Raw genomic sequence first — 24162 nt, forward strand, 5'->3', positions numbered from 1 at the left:
CACGGAGCCTGACATGGGGCTCGAACTCACCAACTGTGTGACCATGACCCAAGCTGAAGTCGGACGCTTAGCCGACTGAGCCACCCAGGCGCCGCCCACATGCTCTTTTCTTTGCCTTGACCACCGTCCCCTGGCCAGCTACTTCAAATGGCAGAGCGCCCTTCTCAAATCCTTCTTTGAGGTGTTTACCCTGCTTTGAGGACGTGGACTGTGCCCAGTGCATCCCTGCAGTCCCATCCTCTAGCATATATGCAAGAAGAGAAAAAAAAGACAGAAGCGGGGACAAGCCCTGGCTCTCAGATTTTGTCCTCCATTCTGCCTGGGGAGCGGTGGGGAGGAGGTTAAGTCAGTATGTTAAGTGAATATGCAGAGGATGCGTTAATGAAAGAGCACGGAAGGAGGAGTTTGAATTGAGCCTTGAAGGATGAGCCTGGCTTTAACATGATAGGGAGGGAGGAGTGGCTAAGCGATGGGAGTGGAAAAAGATAGTGGAGCACAGCACACGCATCAGACAGTGAGAAAACCAAAGCGCGAAGAACACGGGCCTGAGACCTGCCTCGTGCCGCACAGGAGGTCCGCTCCCACCCTGACGTCTCGCTAAGTCTTGGCTCCTTTAAGCAGGTAGCAAAGGACTTTCCCTTTGAGGGAGGAGAGCCCCGGACGACTGGAAAGAATCGGTAGTAACAGGTTTCGAGAATGAACGCAGGCCCACTAGCCCACAAACGAGTTGATGTCCCAAGCACGGAGGGCACCTTCTTCCTTAGCACCTCTGAGGCGGCTAACTTTGACTGAGCACCTGTTGCGTGCGAAGGGCTTCCGGTATGTGGTCACGTTTAGTTTTCCCAACAGGAAGATGGGCCTTTCAGTGGCAGCGCTGAGATTGAAATCCAAGGTTTCTGACAGCAAGGCCTGGCCGTGTCCGTTGTGTCTTACTGCCGCGGTTAGCTGGGGCCACGTTTGGGGTCTGGAGGCATTCTGGAGCATCCGCAAACACTTCCAAGATCGGTGAGGCAATTTTACCCAGACTCAAGGACTCCTCTGCACGGTTGCCAGGGAACCGGCTGCAAGTGGCTGGTGCTCACCCCTTAGGGGCCAAGTGAAATGCAGTTGTGAGGGGTGGGACAAAGGTCTATGCCAGGCGGGTCTCTTTGCTGCCTTGGTGCTGCTCGGTGGCTTTACCCACGAACAGGGACCATGAGAGAGGTCAAGTAGTAGGGTTCAAAGATGGGTGATGGTGCTTCCTCTGACTAAAACATTCTCAGCAAAGGTGTTGCTATTTAACCCTACTTGGAGAATGAAACTTCCCGAAGCTAGAAAACTGTGAAAAGACGTTCGTTCGCCCAGGAACAAGAGCACTTGAGAAGCCAAATACTTACAGTGAGCATATCAGTTTTTGAAGGTATCTAAGTAGCTTGCGACAAGCCTTGGCAAAGCTTTCTGTGGCCCTGGACTTAAACTGCTCTTCTGAACGCTGACTTCGAACACGATTGAGGGGCGCCTGGGTGGCTCAGTCGGTTGAGCGTCCAACTTCGGCTCAGGTCATGATCTCGCGGTTCATGAGTTCGAGTCCCGCATCGAGGTCGCTGCTGTCAGCACAGAACCCGCTTCGGGTTCCCTGCCCCTTTCTGTCTCTGCCTCTCTCCTGCTCCTGCCCCCTCTCTCAAAAATGAATAAACACTAAAAATAAATGAATTAATATGATTGAACGCCTCTGTTCCTGGGAAGACATGGCAAGGGAGGTGGGAGTGAAAGGGGGCACCGGGGGCTTCATAATGAAAGAGTCCGAGAGAAAATATAATCTGGGGACTCTTCTCGTGAGGGCCCACAATGAGTTTCTTGCTTTCCTCGTTGTGAGTGACAGTACTTGTCCCTCGGTAGGAAATACCCTAACAGCTGCTGTCGATTGTGCCTTACAGAATGAGTATGGAGGAGGTGGGGTATATTTCTCTCTCTCTCTCTCTCTCTCTCTCTCTCTCTCTCTCTGTCTTCCTCCCCTTTCTAGAAGCTGAGAAGTTATTGCTACTTACCAACTAGTACTTCGTCCAGCTTGGCCTTCAACCAATATAGAGCTTCCACTGTTCCTTTTCTTTCTTTCTTTTTTAATGTTTTGCTTATTTTTGAGAGAGAGAGAGAGAGAGAGAGAGAGAGAGCACAAACAGGGCAGGGGCACAGAGAGGGGGGAACAGAGGATCCAAAGCAAGCTCCTTGCTGACAGTAGAGAGCCTGATGCGGAGCAAACCGTGACTTGAGCCAAAGTCCTACGCTTAATCCACTGAGCCACCCAGGCGCCCCTAGTGTTCCTTTCCAAATGCCCCTGTGGTCTCACCTCCACCAGGAAGTCAGTCCTGTTCCTTTCCTCAAATTCCTGTAGACGTTCTCTCTTCTTCACCCCAGAGGCACTTTGCTTAGGCTGTGTATTTTTGTTTCTCTGTTAAAGCTTTTCCCAACAGAACCTTCAGCCCAAAGAAACAGGGACAAACCCTCCATAAGCCCTTGCTGCCTCTTGGATCATGTCTAAGGCCCTGAAGCAGAAGGGAATAGAACCGTGCCAGGTGCTTTACATGCATCGTTCCGTTGAATTTTTCCACTAGCCCAGTGAGGTAAGTACTGCTAATTCCCCAGAGATGAGGATCCAGGTTCAAATCAGTTGAACGATTTAGCCATAGTTATGCAGCCAGTAAGTAGCAGGACCAGAATTTGAGCCCAGGCCCTCCCTTGATGACACCTTTATGTTAATTGTCTATTTTATTGTTCATATCCTCCATTAGATTTTGCGTTTGTCATTTCTGTTTCCATTTTGTAGAATTTACAGCCATCAAGAATGTCTCCGTGCCACGGATGACCTGAACTAGGCCTGGAAGGGTAATGGTGCTCTGAGAGAAAGTAGGCATTTGGGGGTAGGGTGTAGAGCGATCTGTAGAGATCAAGGTCTTGAGTCGGTCAAGTGGAAATGTGGTGTGTGCTGGGAATGTGCTTCAGGGAAGAACAGTGAAGGGGACTAGTGGGGCTGGGTTTCAGAGTTGACGTTGGCAAACAGTGGGGGATCAGACCGGGTAGAGCCTAAATCTGGAGGAGCTAGGCATTTACGTGAGTTCTGGAAGCTGGTATGTGTAGACCCAGGAGCCTGCCTGGCCAAATATAGCTGTAGAGACGGTCATGGATTAGTTGACTGGGGCAGCTGGGAAGGCTGCCACTGGGGATGGGTAATATCATCGAAACTTCTTTCATATCAAGCTCCTCTGGAATGGAGATGGGGAGCCAGGGCCCACGGAGGATGGAATTGTGTGCCTTGGGTCTCTTCACCTGCAGTTTTCACCCTCCCTTCTTGGACTTCAATAACTCTGTCCTGCCTTCTTCCATTGCTGGCAAAGTCTCCCCCAGTACCACCTTCCCTAGGAGTAATCTCTTCCTCTCGCTGCTGTTCCCTTTTCCTTCCTCCACCCCAACCACATCACGTTTTCTCGAGGCTCTAACATGTCACTAGTACAAATCCAATAGGCAAATTCACAGTCGATGTGAATGGTTGCTAATGTCTTCATAAGGTTTAAATTTGAACGGGAGCCTACAGGCCTTTGCTAGAAGCAAAGGGGTTGCCCCGGGGACTTCAGGCTTACAGAAAAGGGGGACGGGGATGGGGTGAAGATGGGGACAGAGGTGGGAATTTGAGGAGTGGGCATTTTTTGGTGACCTTGGCATAATGATAAGTCCTGGTTATTTCTTAAACATTGGAGGGACACCTGGGTGGGTCAGTCAGTTGAGCATCGGACTCCAGCTGAGGTCATGATCTGGTTTGTGAGTTCGAGCCCCGTATCGGGCTCACTGCTGTCAGCACAGACCCAGCTCCCCATCCTCTCTACCCCCATCTCTCTGTCCCTCCCCCACTCACGTTCTCTCTCTCAAAACCGAATAAACATGAAAAGAAACAGCATTTGAAAAGAGGCTTCCCCTCCATTCCCTCACTGCCCCCTCCATGTTCTGTGCACCTTATTTCTGCATTCCAGGACCCTGCCGGGAATCACTGTATCAATTAAACAGCCCTTAGATGCAGAGAAAATGCCCGATTTGGTTTGGGGATAGGAACCCTTCCTGAGTTGTCAAGGACCTCACAGAACTGAAGCTGCTGCTATTAGAGCTCATGTTCACGGCTCCCTTGGACACTAAATTTAACAGATGGGACACTTCAATCCAGGGCACAGTTGTCAAAAACCACAGTTTAAATCAGTCACAGACAACTGTTTCATTCCCCACAGTTGCCTGGGTGTAACAACTGCAGGAACGCCTCTGCTTAAATTACACCCAGTGACACCACAGGGAGAGACATGTCTAGGCTGCATTCATGCTCCGTCCTTTCTGAGCTTCTTTCATAGCAGGCGTCAGCGCCCTTTCCAAAATGGGGTGCCAGGGTTCGGAGCCGTGTTCTCTTATTGGGCTGGTGCACGGGGATTTGTGCACGCCATCGGTGGCAAAGTGGGAGGGTGAAAAGGTGGGAGGGAGAGGAGGGAGCAGGCGAAGGGACACTGAGTCTCACAGAAGGCAGTGGGGTGGCCAAGGATCAGCCAGAGAGAAGTGGCAGCACGGGGCGAAGACTTACAGAAATAAGTGATGACAAAGGGCTTCCACCTGTGGCCCCTGAGCTGTGAGCCTGTAATAACTGGTCTATGGGTCATTGCCGGGTGTCCAGGCACAGTGCACCAGTTCGCCCCTTATGTAATCCATCCATTTGTTCTTTCACTCGCGTATTTATTGAGCCATTCGCCGTGCCAGGCACTGGGGGCACAGATGTAAATAAGATGCAGTGCGTGCCCTTGAGGAGCTCATGGTCTCTTTTCCATTCTCAGTAGTCCCAACTGCTCATAGCCGAGAGCTCACTGTCATGCCTTCCGCTGGCACTTGACCATTGCCAGGCACCACACCACTGATTGGTGGAGATACAGAGATACACAGAAAAGTAGGACAAGGCCCATGACCTTGAGAGCATTCCAGTATAGTAGCGTGGACAAATACGTAGACATTGTCCATTGGTATTCGGTGTGTTGAGAGACTATTGGATCGGATGAGCCTCTAAGACGCCCTGTGACCAAAGATCTTTGATGCCGAAGGCGCGTGCCTGGTATTGGGAGGCAGAGAGCCCCGGGGGGAGGCAGACTCTTGTGTCTGACACTTGTCCTGTCACAACGCCAGGCACCTAGGTAGGGGCTTGGTGAACATTTGTTATTTTTGCGTGGAGGCCTCCCGATGAACAGATTCTATTCTGTTTGTGGTGACTGGGCTTCAAAGCTTCTTAAGCTGATAGTCCTCCTGTCAGTGCCCCCACTACCTTGCATGGGCAGTTCTCAATCCAGAGGTCTCTAAAAAGGTAGTAACTGGGGCCCTTAAGATGTTTCTTCATATTGAAAAAGTCTAATAGAAACTGTATGCTCAGCCAAGACAAAGCCACAAAGAGCTAAGTACAATATCATGTTTCTTTGCTTTTGACTGAAATTATATTAGCTTGGTGTGGTTCTCTCACGTGGATCAGAGGCTCTGAGTGAGTGAAAAATTGGGAAAATGAATTATTCCATAATAAAATAGCTTTGCTAGATAAAAATCTTTCCAAACATGGGGTCCATGGGGGAAAAAGGAATAAAAGGGATCCTTGGTGGTGAAAAGGTTGGAAATCACTGGCCTCCACGTCTGGATGCCAAAGTTTGGCTGCAGATTCAAAGCCTATGACCACAGAATCCTGGGATTATTGGCATCTGACACCCCTGATGTGGTTCCTGTTGGAAAAGCAAACATGCTTCCCTGCCCAGCTTTCTAAAGTGTTATACATTAACCGGCTTACAAAGCGCCATTCACGGGGGGGACAGGTTTTTTTTGGATCGTGGTTTACTGTGTTGTTGTACCTGCAGTGAAAGAACATCTCAGAGGAAGCATAGGCTTGCCTGAAATCTACAGAGCCGTGCTCTTGCTGGACAAGCGCAGGGCTCCTTGTAACCTACAGGGCTGCAACGAGCTGTCCACACCTCTCTCCTTCTCATCAGCAGCCTTCACCCAGTACCTCTGAGAATACACATTCCATGAACACACCGGAAACAGGCTAAGAGCATCCATTGGGTATAAGCAAAGGAGGAGGGACTCTGCAGGCTGGGGAAGCAGGGAGGAAGTTTGAAAGTGGCCTGGTCAGGGAATCATTCCCACTCTTCCCAGTGTCTGGAACAGTTTTCGGGAGGAGGTCTAAGAGGGAGAACTCAGCAAAACTTAGGACAGAGGGGAGCTGAGGTTTCTAGACAGAGAGGGAACTCCCAGAGATACTGATCCCAGCCCACATTAAAAAAAAATTTTTTTTAATTATGATTGTGATCAAATACACCTGATATTTACCACCCCGACCATTTTTAGGGATACCGTTCAATAATGCTCAGTATAGTCGCACTGTTGTTGTGAAACGGGTCTCCAGAACTTTTTCATCTTGCATAGCTGGACCTCTACACCCATTAAGCAACTCCGTCAGCCCCTTCTAACCACCGTCCTACTTTCTGCTTCTATGAATTCGTCGGCTTTCGACTCCTCCTGTAAATGGAATCACACCGTATGTGCCTTTTTACGACTGGCTCCTTTCACCTAGAATGATGTCCTACCAGTATATCCATACTGTAGCACGCACCGGAATGTTCTTCTTTTTCAAGGCTGAATAATATTCCATTCTATGTACGTACCACGTTTTGTTTCTCCGTTTGTCTACTGGCAGGCGCTTGGGCTGTTCCACCTCTCGGCGCTTGTAAATAGTGCTGCTGTGAACAGAGGTGTGCGAATATCTCATCGAGACTCTGTTTTCAGTCCTCTGGGGCACATACCCATAAATGGTATTGCTGGGTTGTGTGGCGATTCTATTTTTTAATGTTTTGAGGAAGTGCCATAGTGCGTTCCTTAGTAGCCACACCATTTTACCTCCTCAGCAATGTGCAAATGTTCCAATTTCTCCACATCCTTGTCCACACTTGTTACTTGTTGGATATTTTTTTTTTTAATAGTTGCCATCCTAACCGGTGTGAGGTGGTATCTCATTGTGTTTGGGATTTGCATTTCCCCGATTAGTGACGTTGGGCACTTTTTCATGTGCTCTTTGGCCATTTGTGGATCGTCTTTGGAGAAACGTCTGTTCGACTCCCTTCCCCGTTTTTAAATGATCATTTGGTTCAGAGCCATGATTTGCGAAGACTTTCTCCCAGGCTGTAGGTTGTCTTTTCACTCTGCTGCTTGGGCCATTCAGTACTCCAGCCCACGTTTTTAAAGGCAAGGAGAATGCACTAAAATGGAGAAAGAACCCAGAAGAAGGAGGCCAACAGGTTGGGGGCTACCTTCGATGATTCCTCCAAGTGCTTTGAGCGCTCTATTCTTGAGTTCCAATCCTCCTGGTGATGCTCCTGAGCCCAAAGCTTTGTATACACTGTACCACCTTCACCCTATTAGTTCTAGGCTGCTTCTAGAGAGAACACGCTCTATTCTGAGTACCATCCACCTCTAACTCCCCACAACTTTCTTGTTTTCCTCATGCCTGGGAGGCCTGCCTTTTCAGCTTGCGGCACCCCCAGCACCCTCCGGGTCGCAGGACGCCAGCCTCAGATCCACTTGCGACCTTTTTGCCAATCCCAGGCAGAGGCAGATTTCAACCCGACTTCCGTGGTAGCCATCGTGGCAGGACTAGGGGTAGAGTCCATCTGATGTGTCAACATTTCTCTGAGAAGCAACTTCGTCTAATGGAAAGACCACCAGACCGTCCCTTCCTGGCTGTGTGACTGTTGGCAAGTCTCTTCACCTCTCGGAGGCAGTTTCCCGTCTGTGAGCATGGGGTTTGGTGACGCCTTGTTTAAAATAAAGCATGTGCATTTCTGAGCTCAGCGCCTGATACACCCTGGGAGAGGTCGGCAATTGGCAGTTCCGCCCTCTGGGCCCAGACTCTTCGGCCAGGAGGAAGCGTGCCCAGCAGGGACCCATTCCACTCAGAGGCCACACAGCACTGAGGGGCCTCGAGAACAAAAGTCCCTCACTGGCGCCTGACCTCTGGTAGACCTGTGCCCAAAGAAGCTTAGATTCTAGGAGTCTGCCACTGCCTGACAGGAGGTCCCCAAATGTCCCTCCCTCGGTGACACCTTTCAGAGACCCTCAGCTCTTCCTGAGCCCAGAGTTCTTCCTATCCTCCTACCCATCTCCCCCCAGCCAGAAACCTTTCTCCCTCACCTTTCCACAGACTTACTCCTTCACCAAGCCTGCAACTCCAGACTCTTGAGAGTCTCTCCAATTTTACCTCCTTCTAGTCTACACTGCCACCTGCCCTTGTCCATGATGCCATCAGCTCTCGCCTGGCTCAGGACATCACTGCCTGCCACTCCCACCCCCACCCCCATGTTCTCCTTGTGTCCTACTCTTGAGTCGCTCCAGTCCAGTCTCCTGGAAGCAGCAGGAGTGATCTATCCACAACTTTTATCTGCTCATCTCACTCTCCTGCTTAAAACTCTTTAATGATTCCCTGGGCGCTCTTCAGGAGGAAAGTTCAAACTCCTTACTGTGGCTTACAGGCCCCACGTGGTCTGGCCTCTGTCCGCCCCTCTGGTGTCATCTCTCACCACCTCTCCTCCATCACACTCCACGCTTCAGCCATATTGGCCTTCTTTCAGTGGATCCAACAAACAGCGCTTTTGCTCAGGGCCTTAACATAGTCTCTTCCTCCGACCTGGAACATTCTTCCCCCTTCTGGCTAACTTTGACTCATCTTTACGTCTCAGTGAAGATGTCACTTCAACCCTGGGAAGGTTCTCCTAACCGCCTCCCCCAGTCCCACCCCAAGGTGAATATGGCGATTCCTCTGCCATATTGCTCTTCCTCAGGTCATAGCACTCAACACACTGCTATGACTACTGCCCTTCGTAGCTACACTTGGAGCTCTGGGAGGTCAGGGACCACGTCTGTTTACCCACCCGAGCCTAGTACGGTGGCCGGCACGTACCATGTCACGTGCATGTCATACAAACAAGTCCCTCTTTGCCTTCCCATGAACGAAGACCACTCACAGTCCTGCCCTCCACACCCAAGGTCCCTCCACCTCACTGGAGGACTTTCTGATCCCAGACATGGTGGACATGGGTCACACCTCGTCGCCTTTGTTCATACTGGTCTTTCTGGCTGGAATGCCCCGTCCTCCCCTCCTCCCCTCGTCACCTAACAAACTCCAACTTGTTCTTTAAGCCTCAGCTCAGGTTACATCTCCTCAGCGAAGCCTGTGCCTGAAGGGGACCATTAAAATAAAGATTTATTCCAGGCAGGGTAATTCTTAGCTCATTTTTCATCATTACTGCTTTATTATACTAACTCCAATATCTAGCAGCCTTCATCACTCTACCCCAGTGGCCAGACTGCCCCTCCTTTGGGCTCTCCTGACTTCCTCGCAGGGCCTCCATTATAGCCCTTTCCCGAGGCTTTGGATGATGGGTTTTTGTTTGCTTGGTTGGTTCGATGTCGCTTAGTTTAGTACTTTTCCTGAAGGACGTAGGAGGACATTGTGTGACCTTAAACCCTCTGGCTCCTCGTAAGGGCAACTTGGCTCATTTCTTCAATTAAAATGAGACATAAATCCTGGCCCCTCCCCCACCCTTTGTCTTCCCCACACCCTGCCAGGGTGCCCACTCATTACTGAGACAAGCCAGGGCTGCTCCCCTTTCAGGAAACATCATTTTTCCAATTAGCCTTTGATTGGAAACAGTACCATGGCAGCTGGGCTGCTTTTAGTGCCTGCTGGTGAATGGGCAGCCCGGTCATATGGAAAAAGCACTGGCCCAGGAGTCTGGAGCCCCCAGTGCTAGTCCCTCTCTGCCAAGTGTCTGAGTGTGGGCGACTTCCCTTCCTGCCCTGGGCCTCAGTTTCCTCCTCTTCTGAACAATGAACTTCAGGTTTTGCTACTTAGAATACAGTCTTCGGACTAGGGGCACGCAGCACTCGTGGGAGACTGGTTGGAAATGCAGGATCTGTGCCCCAGCCCAAGCCTTGCAGATCAGAATCTGCATTTTAACGAGATCTGCAGGTGATCCTCTCCACCCTAAAGTTTGGGAAGTGCTGCGGACGTCCCAGATGAAAAAAGTCACTGAAGCTCCGTGAAACATAGTTTCCCTGGCCGCTGTCCTGGGATGGGGTCCCAGAACTTGTACTTGTAGCAAGTAGCCCGATTGACTCACATCCCTGGGGAAGTTTGGGAAACATTGGACGAGTGGTTTATGAGGGCCCTTCCGCCTTTGCCTTTCAGCAGTGCTGAATGCAACTGGTTCATTACTGGCGACAGCAAATAGAGATACGTAAGGCAGGCCTCCAGGACTTATCCCTCTCTAAACTGGGTGAAGTATTTTCAGAATCATCCAGGGCCATGCAGGTGGGGGGAAAGGAAGAGGGATTACCACGGCTTAAGCCAAGTGGTCTTGATTGGAGAAAATCAGCAGTCTCCGGGATTCAAAGAGAAATTACCTGCTTACTCAAGACTGTCTCCTTGATGTAATCAGGCTTGATATAATCACCCGATCTGAAAGACCCTCTTGGAGTATTGAAAAGAGAGGATTAGAGATGGAGGGGCAGTGTCTCTCCTAACACCGGCAAGGCGATCGAGGCAAAGACGGCCAGACAAGTTGACAAAGAAGCCTGGGGAAAGCGTCTCCTGGAAACGAATCATATTTTCCAAACCCTCAGTGCGGATGTGTGTCCTGACAAGGGATGTTTTCCAATTTGTGAGTGTATTTATATAAAATTTTTAAGAAAGGACTAAAACCGAAATCACATTTAGTTATATGTTTAACAAATCACCTTTATTTGGAAAAGGAAAAAAAAAATTACATAAGATCAGGACTGCCCTGGAAAGTTCAGGATAGAAAAGTTGCCGGTTTTTCCTCCATGTTTGGGTTTGTTTTTCTTATAAATATGCCTTAAGTTCCGTTGCTGGTGGGTTTTGGCTCCATTGGAGATTTAGACAGGTGGAGAGAATGTGGAAGGGCATTCAGAGGGTATTTTTCTGGGCAGGGAAAGAAGGGTAGACTCTGTCAGCAAGAGTGAAGTGTGAATGAGCATTGCGTAGCCAGGGCCCGAGTCAGGGGGGAGAGGTGGATAAGAGGGAGGCTTCTGAGCTGTCCAGAGCACAGGACCATGTCTAAGAACAGGGGAAGCCGGGAGAGAATTACTCAAGTCAGGTTGGGATTTTCCTTCTCTCACATTTCCTCCACTTATCCAGCCCAGCCACCAAATCCTGACACTTCTATATCAACAGCACCTCGGCCCCATCCCTCCTCTCCACCACCACTGTTCTGGCCTTCATTCTGGGTCTCCTCATGTGTCCATTCGGACTCTTGCAACAGCCGCAAGGACTCATTCGCAGGAGGTCTTTACCTTTGCAAGATTTTCCTCAAGCTTGAAAAGGCAGTTTTTCATCAGAAAACTAAACATATAGAGATCAGAATTCATAACCTCTAGAGTCTCTGTTCTTCTGGGCGAGATGCAAACTCGAATTCAAATGGCCCATGAGATCCTAGATGCTATTTAGGTCCTCACTGAGTCCTGGGGGAAAGGAAGTGAAATTCACAAGAGCAGGGGTTCTCAAAGGAGGGGGGGGGGTTGCTCAGAATCCTCTGGAGGGCTTGTTAAAACAGGAATCATTGGGCCCCACTCCCAGAGTTTCTGATCCGGTGTATGTGGGGAGGGACCCAAGAATTTGCATTTCTGACATGTTCCTAGCTGGAGCGGATGTACCGCTTTGCAATGTGAGCACCTTGGAGGCAGAAAACCCTACTTCATCTCTGTATCCACAGGCCCTCAGCACAGAGCCTGGAGTGTAGAAGTTTTTCAGCAGCAGCTGTTGAAGGAAGGGAATCATAAAAACAGAAAAAAGAGAGGGAGGGAGGCAGGGAGGGTGGGGGAAAGCGGAGGGATATCAGGAGAGAAGATTTAGGCTCACAAAAAGAACTTCCTTCAAATACCAAACATCTTTTTTTCTTACAGCTCAGCCCCCACTGGTTTCTCCATTCTTTTAGTCTAAACCATTGGCTGCCAAACTCCTAAAGGTCACAGATAATCAAAATTAGAAAAGAGAAGAAATGAAGGCAGTTAGATTTGACTTGAGCCCTTCCCAGGTTTACTCACTTTTTATTTTGCCTTGTTAGGACCTTAAAAAACAAACATACAACAAACATATAAACAAACAGACACCTATCCTCTATGAGGACCAACATTTCAGAAGAGAAAGAACATTGGTAGTAACTAAAAGGTCAAAAGGATATGACCTCCAAACGAAAAAAAAATTCCTTTAAATGGAGTACATTTATCTCTATGAACAAATAAAAGCCATTATATTATCCTTAGTTCTCTCTTTTCACCACAGTCTGTTACAGGGGCTTGCTTGGTCGGTTAAGTGTCTGACTTCAGCTCAGGTCATGATCTCCCGGCTTGTGAGTTGGAGCCCTGCACCGGGCTCTGTGCTGACAGCTCAGAGCCTGGAGCCTGCTTCGGATTCTGTCTCCCTCTCTCTCTGCTCCTCCCCTGTTCACTCTCTCTCTCTCAAAAATGAATAAACATTAAAAAAAAAAAAAACAAAACAAAAACCTCTGTTACAGACTTCCATTGGTTTCTGTATCGACATTTGGGTATCCACTGCCCAAACCGTAATTCCAGACCATGCACTTGTATTTTCCTCCCAGAACCCTATATACTGGACCCTATAACCTTGCTGCCTTGGGCAATTTTCAATTCTCAGAGAGCGACTTGCTTTTCCTGCCACTTCTCATGCTATTCCCTCTGCTTGGAACACTCCCCGCCCACCTGGAAAACTCTTAGTCTGTTCTCAAATGCTGCCAGTTCTGTGAAGTTTTCTTGACCTTCACCATCCCAGGACATTAATTATCCCATCATTGGTGTTCCCATAGAACTTGCCCCTTGGCACCTGACTCACTTATTTATGGGTCTGTTCTTTGCTGGACGGGAGCTCCTAAACTGAAGGCCCAGCAATTGGCCGGGTACCTGGAACATAGCACTCCAGAGATGTCTTCAGAAAAACCACAAAGAATTGTTGGACTTGATCTGATGGGCAGTAGACAGTGTCATAAATTCCCGGTCAGAGGAATGGCAACACCAAAATGATTTTTTAGGAAGATTCTACTTGTAATGGAGACCAGGATAGACCAAGCTGGGAGAAAGTGACACCGTGAAAGATCACCAATGAGGAAGGTCTGTTGATAGTGAGGAGGAAGATTGATTGACCTGGTGAGGCTGATTATTGTAGCCAACATTTTTTTTTTTTTATTAAGGACACTAAGAATTCCCATCTTCATTTACTTTTTTTTTTTTTTCCTCAACCAGAGTAATGGCGTGGGGCTAGTTGATAAAATATCATATGGAAGAAAGGAAACATTCCTAACCATCTCAGCCCTTGGGAATACTCAGGATGCTGCCATCTTTCTTCTTTGAACATGGGGCAGGTGCTGCCTTCAGGGTTGACCTCCACTGCGAGGCTGCTCAAACTATTCTCCAAGATCTCAGTCTCCTCTTTCTGTACCCTTTCCTCCCTCCCTTTCAATCAACCTCTTCACAGGCCCAGCGCCTTGTGTTCTCCCTGTTAGTGAACGTTATTTGAGAAAAACTATTTAGTCATTTATGCTTAAGGGTGAGTGAGAAATTTAGGTGTTCCCTCTCCCGAGAGTAGCTGCATCATCAAGGACTGAGAATTTGCAGGTAGGGATTGCAGGTAGAGGTATTTTTAGGGAACCCATGTGGAGTCTTTCTTGGGCCTCTAAAAACACAGGACTAGGAGTGACCACCAATTCTGATGACAAAGGCTGACCTTGGTCAAAGCATCTTATACATAGAAAGAGGCCATTGGATTACTGCTCCAGCCTGGAAGGGAGATCGGGATCTTATATGTTGTAAATATGCACTGCTGTTAATTATGGTGTTTCCATCATACACTGATCGTCAGCTTCTTCATCTATAAAATTAAGGGGTCGGACAGAATAATGTCTAAATTTTCTTCCAGTTCGGACATTTTGTGGTTATACGATCATCAGTTCGATGCATAAAAAACAAGAAAAAAGAGAGAGAGAGAGAGAGAGAATGTCAGCCAGAAATATTGAAATCAAATTTTATTTTTGGAAAATGGCATTACACACATCTTGCAAATGTACACAGAAATGAGAATGAAATGAAGAACAGAGCTTGAGAGCCAAAATGATTGCGAGAGCAGCTCTTTGGCCGCCTGGGATTGAATGCTGTGAGTCCGCAGCATTCACAGTTCACAACACGTTACACACATGGGGAACTTCTCTAGACTTTGAAGTCCTCTAACCAAAGAAAGCCCTCATGAAATTGTGGAGGGAGGGAGAGGGATATTAACAGGCACAGGAGATGAAAAGGGTCCGCTCCAGCTGGTTTACGTGGGCCTCATCAAACCTACCAGTCCAAGTGGGAACAGCAAACCAAAAAGGAGAGTGCCTTCCTTGGAACACGACTTTAGCATCCCAGTCTAAGAGCGAGGCTGGGCATTGCCTGGGAAACTGACAGCAACACATATCGACCCATGTCCTTGTCTCCTCTGGCTATACCTATTCTAAGGGGGCAGCTAAAAAGTCCCTAATTTATCTGTCGTCTTTCTCTGTTTTTCTTTTTCTTAATAAGTATTGGTCATTGGTCAAGCAGAGAGAGCCTTCTGAGGTCTCCAAATACCTCAAAACTGCGGCAGGGATAAGGACCATCATTGTCCACTGTCTCTCAATTATATGTGATTCCGAGAACTCTTCGACCCTGCAATGTAATCAAATGGCCGAACGCATCCCGGGTTTGCCACCGAGTTTTTACGCAAAGGGCAGTTGAGTCTTTGATCATAATGTCATTCCTTGAGAAATGGTCAATAGCTGCCGAGAGGCTGTTAAGGAATGCCTTTCCCCCCTTTTTGGTCTGTTTGTTCTTTGCTGACTTGACTTGGCAAACATTATTGGCCCCCAAATCAGTTATTTACAACTATAAGACACCTGGGAGCAGCGGGAGGGAGAGGGCAGGGGAGGGAAGAGGGACCACAGGGAAGAATATATTCTTTTCAGAGGTTAAAATGAGTTATTTAGGAAATGTGATGTACAATACCATGCATTTACTCTCCAAAGCTAGTCACTAGCAAGCTAACGCCTCTAATACTACAACCACCAATTACAGCTGTTTTGCTACAGTTACTGAGTTCTAACTACAGCTATAGGGCAGAAAGGGTGGGCTGTTTCCATTTTAAACTTTCTCCCTTTGAAAATGGCCATAAAAGTGTTTTCTGTACAAGTTTAATGGCACAAAAAGGTGACCCAAAACTTTTTTTTTTTTAAAGAACTTACCACACATAAGAAATGCAAACTTCAATCAAAACATGCATTAGTTGTGTACAAGTCATAAAGGATCATTGGCTTCAAGCTGCAATATATTACAGGACCATACATTGGAGACGTTTTGGTATAACTTCTTACTTGCTCAAATCCCTTTAGGAGAACTTAGAAAGAAAAGCCATTGGAAAGGGTGTTCCGTTTCGTATTGCCAAGCGGTGACATTCCCAAGGGCTGTGCGCCCTATTGAATAAATTAGCACCTACAAGCTGACTTCTTGAGGCCTGCTAATTACTCGTCTATGGACTGCCGCACAGGGATAGAAACAGTTGATGTCAGTAGCAAATGTCAGGTGAACTTAGTAACAGAAGGAAAACTACATGTTAACGAAGTGAATGTTTCTTCCTATAGTACAGGTTTGTTAAATACCCTTTCCATTTAAATCAACCCCAATTGCCGATCCGTTTAACTAAAAGAATTCAGTGGTTGGCAAGCCCAAAAAAGAAGGTTATTACAGAGAGCTTAATGTGCCATGATAACACCTGAAACGAGTTGCTTCCCCCACCCAACACCCCCACCCGGCCGTACCAAATGACAGCAGAAATTACCTGTGGTCTCTCCTTATATTATATTGCAGCTTTTTAAACTATGAGCAAATCAAACAAAATCAGTTAGTAGTATTAAGCTGATATGAATCCATAGGCGGATTTTTCTGTTCAGCTGATAATTTCTCTGAGCACACTTCACTGCTCCACAAAATGGCAGACTAAAAAGGAACCACAGAGTATTCTGTACAGTGCTTGGAAGGCAAAGACCCAAAGATACATGAGCTGTAAGGAAACTGCTTGTGAAGATCTGCTTTGGGGAATCACAACCGAAAACGTTGAAGAAGGAGCCAGGATCAGACCGATTCCAACCACCATACTTCTGACTGGGCTGGGGTGGGATCAGGGCTGGTTGAGTCTTGCAATAACTTCTCATCACCAAGGCAAAATCTCGGGGCCAAGAAGAGGCATACGCCCGATACCTAGACACGGAGGAAGGAAAGAACCAAAAGGGAGACAACAAAGGAGAGAGGGAGAAGTGCAGAGGACAAGGGACAAGAGTTTATACTGTAGAAAGAGTGGCGATTGAGTATAAACATGAGAGCAAACATAGCGAACTGGAGAGAGAAAGAAACTGGAGAGAGAAAGAAACTGGAGAGAGAAAGATCTCCAGAGAGAACTGGAGAGAGAAACAGATACACAGGGGAGGTAGAGAGTGGCAAAAGTCATTGATCCCTCAGGTTATTAACCCAGAAATAAGAAGTTCTCACGCTTCCAAGTTTTTGCCTTACTTTACGCGGTGTTTGCTCTCACTTCTGCTGTGCCTTCTGACCTCTCCCACGTAGCCTGTCCTTCTAATCAGGAGCAGGAAGACGCCTTAATTCCCAAAGGGAATTCTACGCTCCCCCACCCCCAGCCCCGGGGCATGTAAGGTAAAACAAGATTGCATCTCATTCCAGAAGATGTGGAAGCCTATTAAACTTCCACAAGATGGATCCAAAGGCGGGCCGTCAGAAGTGGCATCAAGAGTCTTGTCATGGGATAGCTAGTGTCACGCCACCTAGGCCAAAGTGGGAGGTCTGCATGGACCCTTGATGGGAAACAAGCCGGAAGCAACACCAATACCAAGAGGTTGGATGTAAAGGCCATGCTACATCTCTGGGGAAGGAGATAAGCCCCGGGGACGAGGGTGGGGGAGACAGAGGACAAAGCCTCCTTTCCCTGAAGAGACAGGAGGGGCAAAATTCTTTAACCAGGCATACTGAAAGACAGGCTGATGGAGAGTAAGCTTTCTAATCTCTGAAAAGAAAAAGTGGAAGGGGCTAGGAGGAGCTAGATCACTTCTGGCATATCAATGTCGGAGACTTTATTCTCTGTGGATTCCAGGTCCCCAAACATAGGACTCTTAATGCCCACCCCCTGCCCATCTCAGATGACCTTCAAAATACTGACAGTTTACTGATAAAACCAGCCTAGGCCTAGGAGCCAAATCCTTCAATGCAGTGAGGGCAATACATGACCGAGGTCTGGCCTTGGAGATTCAAGTGGCCCTTTGTACAAGTTCCAATGGCCTTCTTCAAAAAATAGAACTCCGGTGCCTTTTATTCCCCATAACAAATTGGTTAGCTAAGGAGGTTGCTCAAACCCCACTGTCCCAGCACATCCGTCTGAAGATATCTCTTGGCATAGATGTTTTGGAGGTAGGCTGGTCTTTGAAATCACTCTCATCAGTGTGCTAGAGCTCATTTGGGGCACCTGGGCATACTTATTCCCTTGTCCAAGGGAGATGTGTGTGTGTGTGTTTGGTTTTTTTTTTGTTTTTTTTTTTTTTTAAAGAAAACTTATTGGGCACCTGGGTGGCTCAGTCTGTTGAGCGACCGACTTCGGCTCAGGTCATGATCTCAGGGTTCGTGAGTTTCAGCCCCACGTCAGGCTCTGTGCTGATAGCTCAGATCCTGGAGCCTGCTTCTGATTCTGTGTCTCCCTTTCTCTCTGCCCCGCCCATGCTCACGCTCTGTCTCTCTCTCTCTCTCTCTCTCTCCCCCCAAAATAAATAAACATTAAAAAAAAAGAAAACCTATTTAGAACCACATCTGAGCAGAACTGAGGGCATATCCTTCCAGAGTTTTGAAGGCAGTAGAGAAGAAGACACACTTTTGTCCAAGGCAGGCACTGGATTGCTGCTCTAAGACTTCGACTGGGCAATTCAAAGAAGGATCTAGGGGCTCAGACCCCTTCTATTTTCCTTCTTCTTAGAACTCTACATCCACTTGAAAGTACCTTGGTTACTTCTGATTGGGCAGGAGAAGCAGGAAGAAGAGAGAATTTCCTGAGAAGTGGGGGTAAACCCAGAAGGAGATCTCTTGGAACTGAATGTATGAATACCCCTTAGTCCCCAGAAAGAGCCTTGCTGCGAGGAAAACCACGCGTTCAGACCTTGTTGCCCTGGCTTCTGCCATCAAAGGCCACGGAAGCAAGCAGTGTACCCAAGAAGACGAGTATGGCGTGTCGAGCACACAGCTTGCTATTTTAGTGCAAACACAAGGAGCCGATGTTTAACATCAGCCAGGGTACATTTTAGTTACAATGCCCCTTGCTTTTACCTGGAAATTGTCCCCATCAAGGCAGGATGGCTGTGGGAACATGGTGGATGACAACCAACCACAGCAAGACCGGGTCATTTCCTCTAGCTTGCCTCTCCCCCATATGTTAAAAGAAGCCACTGCCAATTAATGGCAGCCACACTCATTCAAAAAAGACTGAAAAGCCATCAGGGAGTCAGGATGAACAAAGCTGTTGTTCTGCTCTTCCTTCCTTCCTTCCTTTCCCTGCTCTAGGAATAAGAAACATTTCCCTCAGCCTACAAAGACCAACCGGTATGAGAGGAGAGGAGGTGAGCTGACCGGGAAAATTGGGCTTCCTCCAATTCCGACTGGACCGGGAAGGAGCTCAGAAGGCTGTTCTGAGAGCTCCTCAAGGTGGGGAAGTGATCCTCTGTCTTGGGTGGACAAGGTCTGGGACCTCATTGTTCCTGCTGGTCCTCAATGCCTCCTTCTCTTTGGGGACATCTGCCGCCCATGTGGATGGGAACCATGTGAACACAGGGAGAAAGAGCCGTATTAGGTTGCTGGGTGGGTTTCCCACTGAGCTCAGGGCAGCAGCATATGGCTCCAAGATCCAACATGACCCTGGCAAAGAATCCCCAGGGGCCTAGCGGAAGGCAATACGGTTCAGTGGGAAAAGGCTCTGGAACAAGAGCCAGGAGGTGTGGGTTCTAATCCCAGCCCTGCCCCTAGCCAGCTGTGTGACCTTGGGGAAATTACTTTGCCTCTGCATCTCCGTTCCTGGCGTGAAAATGAGGAATTTGGAGTAGATGATGTGATCCTAAGGTTCCTTCCAGCTAGAAAACTCTATGATTCAATCTAGGCTAATACTAAAGTCCGTAAGGACACAAAGCAGTCATGCTAATGGCTATCCTTTCCAAAACAGTGAAGAGAAAAGGAAGTTTTCTCTCAATTCACCCCTAGTTAACACTACTTATGAAGTTGTTCAGCCCAGCCCCCATATATACATTTTCCCCTTCTTTGTCCCTATTTCTATTTCTGTAAGGGAGAAAAATCAGGAGGTAGGAACAAGCAACAGATGGACTGTGTATGTGTGTGTGTGCGTGTGTGTGTGTGCACGTGTGTGTGTGTGCACGCGTAAAACAGGGAGGGAGGATGGGGGGGGGGAGAGTGGTGGCAGATGCTTGCTGAATGACTTCAGTGGTAAAACCGGATTGGGCAAAATCGGGAATGAATGCAGGGGTGAAGGCGCTCCGTTCCAATGTTTTGGGTTGTTTTTTTTTTTTCTTTTCTGCCTTGAAAATGGGCCAATTTAAAATGCACTTATTAAAGGCTTGGATTTGGAACTATACCAAGCCCCCTGAAGTGGCGGTACAGAAACATTCTCTTCTAACTGATTACAAGGAAGATGGAAACATCTACTTTTATTACAGAAGACGGTTGGATCAAAGGTCACTCCACAGAAAATATGTCCATTGAGTACATACGCCACGATCAAGGAAACGCTCAGAGAGGTGGCTTCGGGCCTGCACAGGAGGAAATCTGAACTCCTCCTCTGGCTTGCTCTTTTTTCCCAATTAACTACAAATTGTTCTGGGAGGCACTAAGAAAACCTGGAGCTTCCACAAGGAAGTAGGGGGTAGGTAAAATGGGCTTCTTAATGGTTTCTAACAGGCCTACACATAAAGGAGAGGGGCAAAAGGAGGTTCTCACGATTTGGGGTTCCTCAATGACCCATGTAACCAGGAATCAGTACTACCATCATCAGGACTTTTCTCGAACCAAAAGTATTTCTTGTAGCTACGGACACCTGAAGCTCGTCCACGGGTATCTGAGATACCCCATCCACCCCTGGGTTCCCTTCTACATAGCGCACATCAGCAACGCCACCAAGTTGCCACCGATCCATGTACGACCCACGATCCTAATCATGAAGGAACGGCTGGTGCACGCACATGCGCATACATGTGCACACACACACACGCACACGCACACACACACCAAGCTCATTCCAGCACAAGTGGAGGAACAACACTAGCCAAACAGCGGCTTGGCTTTGAATGCTGCCCCTTGCAAACTATCCGAACAATTACAAAGAAATAAGGAAATCTTCATATCTGCTAAAAGCAAACACAGAATTGGCATGCATGGCTTTCCCTTAAATTTAGTTGTCTTTGCCGTTATGGGCTATGATTACAGACAAAAAGCAGTGTTATGAACCGGTACCTCAAAGACCGAGAACTATTTCAAATGATCAGTCCTTAGCAAAGAGAAATCCTTTCTAGCGGTAAAGACAAGCGCAAGGTTTCTGTGTCTTCAGTATGAAATATCAGGATTATCGATAAAAAAGAGTTGCTTAAAATATGCCGTAACATTTCGTTTAAAATATAATTAGAATGTCTGGTCCACATTGAAATTATTAATGTAAGCATAACTGTTAAAAAGTTATCAAAAGACTGATTCTATTGAATTGGCCTCTGCTATTCATTTTGTTTCCTTCTGGAGGTTTCTGTTTGGCAGTGACAGCATGATTTCTAAACTACGTTATTCTTCTGCATTTTTTTTTTTTTGGTAAATTTTCTGCATGTGTTTTTTAGACAAAAGAAAAATCACCAGTTTATAAAAAGGGAGCCTGAAGAGTTTGCTCCTGAAATACAGACACGAGGTTTTATAAAAAGGATATTGGTTTCTTGCTATAAAAAGCGACCGAAAGGTGTCAGACCTGAAAACAAATTCTCACAGTGTTTTCAGTGTTGGCTGTTTACAAGGCATTCAATAGAACAGAGATAGATGGATACCGTACAGTTTTGTGTAATAACTCGCTATGTTAGCATCCTAGAGGAATCGGGTATATGAAGTCCCTCACCACCAATTCTTAATTGCTTATTGATTCCAAAGTGCCCCACTGGAGAGATCGACAAGAAATTCACTGTGCTTTAGAAACTCTACTGAAATGTCTACAGTGTTTCTCACTCAGTTCTGCCTAGTCTCTTTTTAGCTAGCCCTGCACGGGGATCCTAAACATCTGGTGTCAGAATTACAAGTTGCTGGTGTTTCTCCCCCTTGACAGCCAGAATTGTTGTGGGACAACAAACTGGGGGGCTCAATCAGGAGTGAAGAGCGAGCCTGGGGAGCTGCCTTGCCGTCCTCCCGGGAGTCTCCAGCATTCTTGAGATCGGGAGACAAGGGGCACTTGTGTTTGTCACTCTTGGATTTGCCAATGAGTTTCTTTCCCACATACACATTTGAAGTGCTATGTATATAAACAACCCTCTACAGAAGGAAGACTGTCGCGTGTATGAGCAAAGTGAGGCAGGGGAGAAATAGCACAGGCGCCTACGTGTTCAATAGAAAGGTCATGGACTAGCACGTTTTGCATCCCCGGAAAGTTACCCCAAAGGATGGTTATCAATCTATCTCTTATGGTTGGTTAACTGTGGATCAGTGGCCCAGAGGAGAAATCACAGGAAAATAAACCCAACATATTACAGTGTGTTTTTAAAAATAACAACAACAAAAAAATAAAAACTTGAAAGCACCAGTAGCCGTGTTGGACCCTTGAGCAGAAGTACCCTATTGTAACGGTAAGCTTGGATTTGTACTCTGGACTCTGAACGTTCTCTTCTCCTTCACATGGAATCACCGAGCGAGTCTGAGTCATCCAAGGACAGAGGCAGGTACAGATCCTGTTAAGAAGATAAGACATCAAGTTAACTCTCCTTTTCTTGTCATCTTAGGCTCTGCAATGAGCTGCTTTTTTAATTAGTATTTTCTCTAATTTTTTAAAATTCTTATTTATTTTGAGAGAGAGAGAGAGCATGAGCAGTGAAGGGGCAGAGAGAGAGAGGGAGAGAGAGAATCCCAAGCAGGCTCTGTGCTGTCAGCGTGGAGCCCGATTCAGGACTCGAACTCACAAACCGTGAGATCGTGACCTGAGCCGAAATCAAGAGCCGGATGCTTAACCAACTGAGCCCCCCAGGCGCCCCTCTGATTTTTATCTGGAACTAATCATAGGTTCATAGGAAGCTGAAGTATAGGGAGGTATTATACTTGTGCCAATATATCCTTCACTCAATTTCCCCCAATGGTAATATCTGGCCGTTTTCCACGCAGTCATGTGTGTGTGGAGGGGTGTAGTCTTATGAAATTTTACCACATGTGTATATCAGTGTGACTATCACCACAGCTGAGACACAGACCTGTATCCTTGTCAAAGGGCTCCCTCGTGCTACCCCCCACCCTGCTTAGAGTTACATTTTCCCCTCCCCATCTCCCACCTCTAAACCTCCCTGGCAACCAATAATCTGTTTCCCATTTCTACAGTCTTGTCATTCCAAGAACATTATATAAATGGAATCATACAATATGTAACCTTTTGGGACCAGCCCTTCCCATTCAGCATAATCCCCCGGAGATTCATACAAGCTGGAGCCACAGTTCACTGCTCTATATTGCTTGAGCAGTATTCCACAGTGCGGTTATAGCACAGTTTGGTTAACTCTTCACCCACCGAAGGGCGTAGGGGTTATTACAAACAAAGCTTGCAACAAACTGGGGCACCTGGGTGGCTCAGTTGGTTAAGTGTCTGACTTCAGCTCAGGTCATGATCTCGAGGTTTGTGAGTTCGAGCCCCGTATTGGGCTCTGTGCTGTCAGCTTGGAGCCTGGAGCCCACTTCAGATTCTGTTTCTCTCTCTCTTTCTCTCTCTGCCCCTTCCCTGCTCATTCTCTGTCTTTCTCTATCTCAAAAGTAAATAAATAACAAAAAAAAAAAATTTAAAAAAAAACCAAAAAACCTTGCAATAAACACTCCCATACATGTTTGGGACGTTCATGCATGTATGAACGTAAGTTTTCATTTCTCGGGAATAAATGCTCAAGAGCATTGCTGCTGAGTCGCATCGTAATTGCGTGTTTCATTTGTAAAGACTGCAGTGTCGTTTTCCAGAGTGCGTGTACTACTTACGTTCTCCCCAGGAAAGTATTAGCGATCCGGTTTATCCACACCCTCACCGGTATTTGGTGTTTGCGCTACTTTTTTATTTTAGCGATTCCCGTGGGTTGGTAGCGCTATCTCGTTGTGATTTTGATTTGCATTTTCCTGATGGTTAACGGTGTTAAACATCTTTTCATGTGCTCAGTTGGCATCTGTAATTCCTCCTCAGTGAAACGTTTCTTTGGATCTTTTGTTCATTTTCTAATTGGATCTCTTCCTGTTGAGTTTTAACAGTCGTTTTTATATTCTACATATGTCTCTGGGTAGATATGTGGCTTGCAAGTTTTGTTTTTTCTCCTACTCTGTAGCTTGTCTCTTCATACCTTTAGCGTGGTCTTTGACAGAGCAAAAGTTTTGAATTTTGATGCGGTCCAATTTATTATTTTTATTATTAGTATGGATGGTGCTTTCACTGTCAACAAGATCTTCTACATTTCTTTCTACATGTTTTACACTTACATCTATAGTCTGTTTTTGAGTTGTTTTTTGCAGACCATGTGAGGTTTAGGTTAGGGGTCATTGATTGGGATAGCGCCTTTTGTCAAAAATCAGTGGTGAATAAACCCTATATCATATATATATATATATATATATATATATATATATATATATACACATACACCCTAAATCATATATATATATATACCCTATATCATATATATATATATATATGTATATATATATATATATATGTTCATTTCA

General features: G+C 46.9%; 1 protein-coding gene across 5 annotated transcripts in view; it reads right to left on the reverse strand.

Moving 5' to 3' along the window:
- Window positions 1-18051: 18051 nt before the first annotated feature.
- The window catches only part of DCX (doublecortin), a 114029-nt gene continuing 107918 nt past the window's right edge, over window positions 18052-24162 (reverse strand). For all 5 annotated transcript variants that reach the window (XM_045471219.1, XM_045471221.1, XM_045471223.1 and 2 more), the window contains exon 7: window positions 18052-22151. In XM_045471219.1, the coding sequence (XP_045327175.1) occupies window positions 22095-22151 (57 nt within the window). In that variant the 3' untranslated portion in view covers window positions 18052-22094. The remainder of the gene's footprint in view (window positions 22152-24162) is intronic.

This window comes from Leopardus geoffroyi, chromosome X (genome assembly GCF_018350155.1).
Source record: "Leopardus geoffroyi isolate Oge1 chromosome X, O.geoffroyi_Oge1_pat1.0, whole genome shotgun sequence".
NCBI classification, from domain to species: domain Eukaryota; kingdom Metazoa; phylum Chordata; class Mammalia; order Carnivora; family Felidae; genus Leopardus; species Leopardus geoffroyi.